At 36.4% G+C, this 10,493-nt stretch overlaps 1 protein-coding gene across 1 annotated transcript; it reads left to right on the top strand.

Annotated features, from left to right (window-relative positions):
• Positions 1 to 159: 159 nt before the first annotated feature.
• On the top strand, positions 160 to 9,005 carry vsig10l (V-set and immunoglobulin domain containing 10 like). Its single transcript, XM_024267949.2, has 12 exons — positions 160 to 429; positions 577 to 906; positions 1,136 to 1,408; positions 1,497 to 1,763; positions 2,954 to 3,196; positions 3,283 to 3,561; positions 5,917 to 6,009; positions 6,297 to 6,521; positions 6,607 to 6,726; positions 7,233 to 7,273; positions 8,236 to 8,334; positions 8,411 to 9,005. The coding sequence occupies exons 1-12, from the start codon at positions 354 to 356 to the stop codon at positions 8,486 to 8,488; spliced, it is 2,124 nt and encodes a 707-aa protein (XP_024123717.1). The 5' UTR covers positions 160 to 353; the 3' UTR covers positions 8,489 to 9,005.
• Positions 9,006 to 10,493: the final 1,488 nt, after the last annotated feature.

Raw genomic sequence — 10,493 nt, 5'->3', positions numbered from 1 at the left:
CTTGGTTAGTCTCAGATAATTGAAAATGGGTTACAGGTTTAAAATGAAATAATCTGTGGCCTAAATCTGAGGAGTAATAAATAAACCTTTGCAAACAGATCTGTGTTCTTGACGTCTTCCCTCAACCCCCCCTTTAAAAAAATAAAGAATGTTGTGTTCTAGTCCCTAAGGGGCGGGGTTTAGCCACAGGTGAGGTTCTTATTGACAGCCTCCTCCACGCGAGCGCACACGCAGGTACAAAGCCCGCTCCTGTCTGAAGCTCCCTGAACCATTCTCCATTTTCTTTATTTGTAGTTTGTTAAAACTTTCTCTGGTTGAAGGAATCTTTTCAGTTACGCACCTGTTCCACTGAAATGAAGCGGCTGAAAGAGTTCAGACAAACCTGCAGATCAGCTTTTCTAACTGTTTTATTTGTCTCTACACTTCAAGGTGAGTTTAAAAGGTTATTTGCTGTCCTAGATTAAATTGAGTGTTCTTATTTTCTTTAAAAATTACAAGAAAAAAATCTTGACAAACTATTTGTTTTATTCTGAGTTCAAAGAAATTCAACCTTTAAACACTGTTGCGTCCTGACAGGTGCCAACTCCAAGCTTTTGATTTCCTCCGTGAGTCCTGATGTAGTCAAAGACTTAGCTGGCAACAATGTGACTCTGGCGGTGTCCTTCACTGGTGCCTCCAACCCAACCCTTACCTGGTTCAGGGACGGATTACCTGTGGTGACATGGACGATAAACTCTGTTTCTCCTCCTGACATTGATCCAAACAGCAAGGATGTCCTTCATGTAGAGAAAAACGGATCTCTAACTTTTATAAAAGTGCCAGTGAACTATAGTAGTAACTACAGGGTGGAAATGACCAAGTCTGGACTGGGTACAGACTCACATCAGTTCACCTTACAGATATTTGGTGAGTATTGGTTGTAAGATTAATCTACATGACTTTCTGCTTATCGCATGTTGATTTTAATATGCATAAAATTTAACTTTAAAAAAAGTCAACGCATGAACGCTAGCAGGTGTTTGAATCTGCTTAAGACAAAAGTATTTTGTAATACTGAAAAAAAAGAAAATAAGAAACTGTCAAGGTTTAATAGCTGATTTATTCCTTTTCACTACTTTCTGCTCTTCTTTCACAGAGATGATCCAGAGTGTGACTCTGAACACGCCGCCAATTCGAGCCAAAGAAGGAATAGACCAATTCACCTTACAATACAGCATGCTGCGAGGAGTGATCGAGCAGCAGACGTGGTTCTTTAACAGCAAAGTCTTAAAGAACAGCTCTCACTATCTGGTGCAGGAAACGAGCCTTGTGATCCTGGGACTAAACCGAAATGACACTGGATTATACTCAGTGCGACTGACGAACCCCTTCAGTAACGTGACGGCTCAGAAAGAAGTGATTGTGTTCTGTAAGATCAGTTTTTATGCTTTAAAACTCAATATCTCTTTATGTTTCTCCATTACCTATTCTCTAACCACGTTTTTCTTCTTTTGCAGACGGACCAGATGAGCCGATCTTAAAGGCAACCCCAGAAAAATCGTTTTATGTAGCTGGAGACTCTGTGAGCCTGTCGTGTCAGTCTGAGGGAACCCCCCAGCTCACTGTTGAGTGGATCTTCAATGGTCAGATACTCTCTATGGATTCCAACGGAGTCCTAGATCTAAAAAACGTGCAGACCAACCAGGGAGGAGTTTATACGTGCTCTCTGCTCAATCCGATGACCAATGAAAAGCGGGAAAAGAATGTCACTTTAAATATTTATGGTACGGGATAAGTAGTGTGCTTCTATCAATTTTTGTATGTATTGAGTGTCATACATTAACGACCCACTCTTATTATTTTTTTTTAGCTATTTTTTAAAAACAATCCTAGTAGTCTTTTAATAATAATTATGCCATTTTTAGCTTGAAAAATGTATTTTAAATTCACGAGGACATAATGTTTGTAGAGTGGCAGTAAATTCGTCTCTGAGTTGTGGGCAGGACCGCTGACATGGAGCAACCCCGCCCCCTTTTCCCTCCTTGTTCCTCAAAGCTCGGTGCAGTGAACCTGTGGGTTGTCCAGTATATTTCTAAACCAAGAATGATCTCTTTTCTAAATAGCATTTTTTTATTTGCTCCTGATTTCTAATGATTTGGACAAAGAAATACTTAAGGGTGTATTCAGACTGGACACATTTGGTTTGCTTAAAGTGAACCAGAGTTCATTTCCCCTGATAATGCGTAGGATTTTTCAGTCAGAATCCACCCAACCGGACCAGACCAGGGATCAGGAGCCACTCTTGGTGCCACCTTTCGAGGTTGTCTTAATTCATTTCCAATTGGACAAAGCTCTGGTTCGGTCTGAGTTTCCTCAGTGTTAATAGGCTTCATGCTTGAAGTGAGACAACTGGACCAAAACGGCCACCGTAGCAGGGCATTATGGGATTTAAACACAGTAGTGGAGAAACAATGGGTCAGCGAAATATAAAGTTTGAACAAGTGAACCATCCTGACAAGGAAAAGCTTAGGACTTTCATTATTCCTTCTCTTGTTACTTTGCCCCGCCCTCATAATTCTCGGCCAATGACTCAAGAGATCTTTAATCATGTGATTTTGTTTACACGCTTTGGGGCAGAAATGTGCAATTGAAGGCAGTCTGAAAATAGATCAAATGCAAGTTTCAGGACTTGATCTGGGCCAAATTAAGCAAATTTGTTCCAGACCAATGGACTTTTCCAATCAAGAAATGCAATTTTGAGCTTTATTTAAAAAAAAAAAATGTCCTCCATCTCCAGAAAAATGCCACAAAAACACAATTTTCATCAGATTGGGTCTTTAACCAACAAAAGTCAGTTTAATTTGAAGATATTTAAAATCTTACAAGTGCAAAGTTGTCACCTGAAAAAGTTCATACTTTTTAACTAAATGTATGCAAAAATAATTCTGATTTTCTCCTTTTGAACTGCCATCAGAGAGGCCTCCAGGCAGCCCCGTGTGCTCCGTGCTGTCTGTGAATAATGACAGCCTGCTGTATGAGTGTGACTGGATGGGTGGAACACCTCCGGCCTCACTGTCCTTCCCAGCTCTGAGCAGTGCAATCACAGGAGAAGGAAATCTCAGCCTGACTTTTCCCGCTTCCACTAACCTCAATGGGAAAACTGTCACCTGTCAGGCAGACCACCCAATCCAGCAAAATACCTGCAACATCACAGCACGTAGGTCGTTTTTCCCTTTAATCCCTTAAAATGCAATCATAAAAATATTGTAGCAGTTTTACACAGTCGTTATTTTTGTTCTCCAGGTAATCCAAAAGTGTTTCTTCCAGAAGTGAGAGCCACTGTTGACGTGGACAGCAAAATAGTGGTCAGTATTCTGTGTGTGAGCGAGGCGTCCCCTCAGGCTGTGGTGTCGTGGTCCAACGACAGCGGGGCAATCGCCAACGGGACCGCATACCAGATCAGCAGTGACACTACAGAGCTGAAAATTCGGGATAACAGCATTAGTAACTTAATTCTCCAAAACTTCACCTGTACGTGCAGGAACCCGCTGGGCAGCCAGACGAGACGAATTCAATTACAAGGTACAAACAAAATTACATCACAAACGAGTAGCAGTGCAGTACTTTTCTTCTTCTGCTGTTAGTATTACTTGTGATGAAATGTTTTTAATCATTGGATTTGATGGATTGATGTCACTTTTTTTAAGTGAAGGTCAGCTTGGTGGAAATGTGGTAGAGTGTCTGGCCTTAGACTGTTAGGCCGTGGTTTCAAATCCATGGTTAGGCTTTTCAAAACACTAAAAATGGAACCTGGTGCTTGAAACTTAGCTTAGAGGGGTTGAATTTGAAGGTTGGACCACTAAATGGTTCTTAGCACAAATGTGACCCCAGCTCGCTTCTCCCCCAGGGGATGGCTTAAATGTGGAGAACAAATTCCAAACACTGCAATGTGGAGCAACTCATGTTACCTAAATTTTAGAAAAGATTTCATTGATGCATTTTTTTAACTCACCTCAAATCGTCTCAGGCAAGAGTTTTAATAATTCACCAAAATGTGATTGTTTGCACTTCAAGAACCCCAACATACCAGACTATTGCTGCACAATTTCAGTGTTTTTGAGTTTTGTTCCTGCTTAAAGTTGTGTGAAAAAAAACACATTCATTAAATAATTAGCTCTGTCTTAAAAAAATGTTCATATGTCAATGCCCAATCTTATTTTGAAAAATTTCTAAAAATGAAAGTGATTTAACATAAAATGATCTAAAATATTACTTTAATTATACTCGTAGAAAAAAGATCTGAGCAAGAATTCGTATTTAATGGAGGTCAAAGTTTGGACATCGCTATTTTTTGCTCCTCTGGCTGAAATTGCCCCATTAAAACACTTTTTTGTGACATCTACCATGTCCTTAAATGTGAAGTGTCTAGACTTAAAAATGAGAAGAAATTACATTTTTTTGAAGCATGGATATCATTATATCCCTTGAATCACTCAGTGACATTAAATGCGTATGTTATGCGTATATTAAAAAAATAAAACTAAATTATTTGCAACTAATAAATAAAATAGGAAATAACAACAAATCAAGTCACAAATAATACATAAATAAAAGTTGCATTATTCAGTTTTTTAAAAACAATAAATTACAACAAACTAAATTAAAACTAGTAAAATATGCATCAAATATTAAAGTCAAGAAGCTGCAATTAGAAAAGAGTGTTAAAATAGTTAAAACAAGCGTAATAATAAGAAATATATGTACAAAAAATATTCAGCATTTGTTTCTAATTGATATTGGGAACTTTCTATATGTTTGCAGCATCGGTAACACTATCTATGTGTCAAAAATAATTTGTTACTAATAAATAAAAAATGCACAATTTGAATATAAAAACAAGAAATTATAACTGACTAATTTAAAATTACTTAAAGGTGCACCAGTCATTAAAATCAAGAAGTTACATTTAGAAAAGAGTGTTAAAATGGTTAAAACAGGCTTAATAAAAATACACCAAAAAAAGTATTTTTTTAATAATAAATCTTAGGAAACACTCCTGTCTATGTGACAAAATGCATACATTTATGCTGATAACCTTTGAATCTAAAATTAATTTTGTGACTTTTACTGTCCAAAAGAAAAAAAAAATCTATCATATTTTTTGCCCTGCCTTTTCCATTTTTTTAAAGATGTAAATTAATTATTCTTAAATGTTTATCTTTTCAAACTCACAAAAAGTCTTTTTAAAGATTGAATAGATTGAAGTGTTAAAAGGTATTTTCACAACAATGAGGACATTATTTGTCTAATTAAATGAATCACAGTTGTGGTCAGGTAACATGGTACCTGTTTACATGGGAGTGTTGATTTTCCCTTTGAGTCTTTGAAGAGTTTGTTTGAGAAGGGAAAGTGTGGAATGTGTGAACAATCGAGTGTGCTCGTATGTTCATGACAAAGCACGGCTTTTGGTCAAAAATAAAAGTAGAAGTGGCTAAAAAGTGTGCACTATAACAGTAACAGTCTATTAGAAATAAAATCTAGAGGCTGGATTTTTTTTTTATAGTATAATAAAACTGATTATTATTAATAATTATATTTCATTTTGTACAAAAACTTGTGATACATTTTCTCTGTTCTAGTCAGTATTGCAGATGATGCTCATGTGAGGGATATTTGAGGATAAAGAGGTGTAATTTTCATATCAGAGTTGTTCCTTTTAGCCATAAAGAACTGTGAATATCTCTGTAAGGTTTTTGCTTCTTTATCTCTGAATTTGGAGTCGTACTTGGATTACTAGGAACACGACACAAAGGGCCCTCAGAGAGAGACGGAGCTTAGTAATACCTGGGAGTGCTTTTTTTTTTACTTTTGAACAAAGCTCTCCAGTCTTTCTACATCCTCAGCTCCCCTTTACTCCCAACCCATGTCCCTCCCCAGGGCCTTCGATCTCAGATTCCAGAGTGTTCCCTAATCAAGATGGAACCATCATCACTTTGACCTGGGAGGTCCCTCCTACATCTGTGGTCACAGGTAATGCAGAAACGGACTTCAGAGATAAGCATTTCTGCTGACTTGCCATTCCAGTCCATTTTGAAAACAGAAGCTCCCTGCAGAGGATGAGGGCGTAAACATTGCATCATGTGTAAACCCTCACACTTGGCAGAATTTAGCTTTGGGAAAAGAGACAGATGTACTATGTTTAGCAAATGCCAGTTTTTGTTAGGCGTATGTTGAAATAATCCTGTAGATTGATCAGTAAAAAGTTAACCCTGTTGATATTAAAGCCACTAATCTGAATTGTTGTTTACATTTTAAAGGGTTTGACATCCAAATGAAAGGAGCAAATCTCATAATCAAAAAGGGAAATACCTCTCAGGCTAAAATCACCTTGGATGGATACCACACCATTCAGCAGAAACCTGCCTCTGCCAGGAGCACTGACGTCTTTACTCTGGATCCCAAGCAGACATACCTGTTTCGGATCATCCCTAAAGCTCGACTGGCTGACGGAGTACCTTCTGTGGTTCACAGAATTGGTCCACGTATGTTGTTTTGTGATAAATCTTCCGTTTGTTGACCTACGCTGTAATGAAGCCGTTTAAATGTGACGTGTTGTGTTGGTACCAGCTGACGGACTCAGTGGACCGGCCATAGCTGGAATCGCAGCAGGAATCCCATGCAGCATTCTCGCCATCATCTTGGTGGGGGGGCTCATTTTCCTCATCATCTACCTGAAAAGGAACAGAAGTGGGTGAAGTTGAGATCAGTTCTGTGTTGTAGTTCACATGAAAGAAAATCCCAGCTAGCAAGGCAAAGGGGGCATTAAAGGTGGGCAGAAAAAGTGGGTTTGCCCGCTGTTTCCGTAGTCACCCCACCACCCCCACCTTCTTTAATTTACTGTAACTTGTCAACCGTTAACACGATCAACGTCATTCTAGTAGATTCTGAAGGAGAAAACCGGCGTGAGCAATTATTCTTAATTCGATTAAAGTTTTAATTGATTTCTTAGGGGTGTACATTTTTTATCTGTTCATGGAAAATACTTTTAAATGTTAATAAATGTCTGCCATTTTACAGATAAACATTTATTACCTCTTGCTTCTCTCTGGAAATTAGACAAAAAGAGTTCTTCACAAAATCATGAAATCTGTGTTTTGTTACAGTCTTTACCAGTTGTAAAACTGTGTGGTGCAAAAGCCCTAAACAATGTTGATGTATTTTCAATCTACTTATAAGATTTTTTTTTTCTTTAGGCCATCAGACTAAATATCCAGTGCCGAGAACAACTGAGAAGGTTTGAATTGATTCATAAGTTAACAACAACATCTGACTACATTTTATTTGCTCTCATCATGTTAGTGTTTGACCTCTTACGACCCCAGCTCTTCAATGATGTGTACTATGCCAATATTGGTCAGCAAAAAAATATTCAAATTCAATTTAATTTGTGTAGCACTTTTCCTACTAAATCGTGGTTTCCACAATAAAATGAATAAAAGTAAGACGAAAAATTGTTGTTAAAATAGCAATCATAATAAAATCAAATAAAAACACATTAAAAACCAACACACAAACACATCCTGCAAGTACAATCAAATTATATAGTTCAAATGGAATCATGTGTACATATAAAAAGTACTTAAAAGCTATGCTAAAAAGTTTTAAGTTTTTTCTTAAAAACCTCCACAATGGACGAAGCCTAACATCCTCAGACAAGCTGTTACACAGATGAGGTTTTAGTTCACACGTTAATATACTATTATTAATTATAGACCCATTCTGGTGGAAATTTAACATGTTCTTGTGGCATTTTTCTGATGATGGAGGACATTTAAGAAGAAAATTACTGTTAAAATGGCATCTCTGAGTATTTCTATCTTCAAATTGCTGTAAATCAGGAGCAAACAAAAAAAGATGTTTGAATAGAAGTTTATTCGTGATGTAGAAAAAATGTTGGGCGGGCCACAAGCTTTTCTTTTTTCTCATCCAAGTTGGCATTTGGTTCAAAACTGTACTGATGGATAGTTTCAGTATCACTGATAATGTTAGGTTGTAGGTGTGAGGGGCTATGTAAACAGAGAGCTCTCAGCTATGGTAGGTGGAAGTGAAGTTGGGTTGCTCTGCACCAACAGTCCCAACCACACCTCAGACACTAATATCTAATGAATTCCTGCCGCTCTGCAGAAACTATCTCCATTAAAAAGATGTATCTTTTGATTAGTTTGTGATTATTTTGCATGTTTTCTGTCGTTTCAGGCAATACCTCCAGCAAAAATAAACCATCCTGAAATCATTCCTCATAAACCGCTGGCAGGGGGATTAAAGTTTTTCCCAGACTACAACAGTTTACACCAGGTAGTTCCTAATCACAGCCACCATGCTTCCACTGAAAGCTGCTGATCCGCTCATGAGCTGAACTGTTGTCTTTCAGAGTCTGTCTGACAGATCTGTGGCTCTGCCTGCGTTTGTCCCACCTCCTCCACATGTCAGAGTTGCAACAACTGTTTAAAATGTCACTTTTTGATACATTTTTTTTACTATATTCTTATGTTTTATGATTTTTAAAATTGCACTTAATTTATGTCTCATGAAGACAGAGAATGTAAGATAATCTAAAAGTGCTTTTGAAATAATAAGAAATTGTTTTATAAAATATATATATAAAAAAATCAAACTTTAATGCATTTTCAACTCATTACAAACTTACTTCTGTAAGTTCCTACAGCTGGAGAATGTCTGAGTGTTTGCAAGACTGAAGTAAGTTAATATTATTCCACAAGTTAAAATGTTTAAAATATTTCTTTGATCACATGGGAGTGTGAGTACACTTTGATTTATTGGATTTTTTTGTTCATTCTGTCTTAAAAATGTATGAATATGATGGACATTGCAGACCTTTCTCATCTTTATATGTGGGTCAAATTGCTGAATGTGGGATTAAAATAATGTTTCTGCCCTGCTCTAAATCAAGAGGAGCTCAAATAAATGGTCAGACTAAATACCAAATTGTGTTTTATATCGTTATTTTCTTCTTCCCTTGAACATCTTATGGAAATTTGCCTCCTATTGCTAAATAAAAGTGATCTACAAGCATTAAAACTCCTTGCTTCTCATGCAACATTTTTAATAAAATATTTGCCATTAGTACTTAGACTCACAACCCTCAAGTGTTTGGACACACCAAGTCATTATGAATAATGTGCTTAAATATTTTTCTAATGACGCTATGACATTTTCAAAACACTCAATCAATAAAAATATGTTTGTCAAATAGATCCTTTTCTCCAGTCCGTACTAGAACCGTTTAGTCATGTTTTTTGTAATATTTACTTCACCCTCATGGAAAAACACTTGCTGTTTTTGCTCACAACTCGTCTCTGTGTGAGTCAGTCCTTTTTCTTTTACCCCTCATGACAGTTTTGCTCTGATTAAAAGGGTGAGCTTAAAAACATGTAATACTTCGGTGCAGAAAGTTAGTGTCTTTAACCAATTTGAATATATATATTTTTTTGTTAATGAGAGGCTTTAATATATGTTCAGTAGACAGTGTCAGAGATAACATCTGAACAATATAGATGTTTTAATGTAGTATTAATGGTAGATTATTTGGCTGTTAACACTGTTAAAAGGGAGGAATTGAGCCGTTTTATTCTGCTTTGTTACCCACAATTCTATATAGTGGAATAACAGAGCTGGATATGTGATAATCTATGTACAAAGGAAGAAAAACACCATTTGTTCTGTTTGATTATACTGTAAACTCATTGTTTGTGAGCTGTTGTTTTATATCTATCCAGCAGGTGGTGCTATACAGCAAATAAAAAGTAGTTAAGTGAGTAAAAGTAACACAAATCATGGGAATTTTCATTCTGGAATGGAATTATTTACTGTCAAAGTTCAAAATGTCTTTAAAATTAAAGAATTCACCATTATATTGACTTTAATGTCAATAAGAATCTTAGCCCCTATTATGTTTAAAATAGCTGTTGATTTCACCAAAAAAGCTAAAATAACTGAAACCTTTGTCACCCTAAAGCATTTTTTTTATTTTCTATTTCACATTACTTACATAAATCATGGTCAACCATGTAGTCATGCTGTGGAGCTACACATTTACACATTATAAATCCATCTATTTTGCTTTTTAAGGAAATGCATTTCTGTTGTGATGACATATCAGGAATACAACTTCAAAATCAGCACTAGTAGTGTAGTGTAGTAAAGCTAAGATAGATCAGGATAAGAAAGATGAAGATAAGAAATATAAAAGCTGTTGTATCTGTGGTCTATTTGAGTTTCTGTCAGCCTTCTTCCATTGACGTGTGGATGCAAAAAAAGATAAAAAAAATCCTAGTTTGAATGACCTCACTGATTCTAATGAAGAAACACTCAAAAAGAGTTTCATAAATGGTAAGTCCGCTTTTTTTATTGAACAAAAAATTGAGGTGGGAGACTGCAGAACAGGGCTGTAAGAAAATATTGATTCAGTGAAATATTGTGATATTGATTTAAAA

This window comes from Oryzias melastigma, linkage group LG16 (genome assembly GCF_002922805.2).
Source record: "Oryzias melastigma strain HK-1 linkage group LG16, ASM292280v2, whole genome shotgun sequence".
Classification (NCBI taxonomy): domain Eukaryota; kingdom Metazoa; phylum Chordata; class Actinopteri; order Beloniformes; family Adrianichthyidae; genus Oryzias; species Oryzias melastigma.
This window is presented reverse-complemented; position numbering and strand designations above follow the sequence as displayed.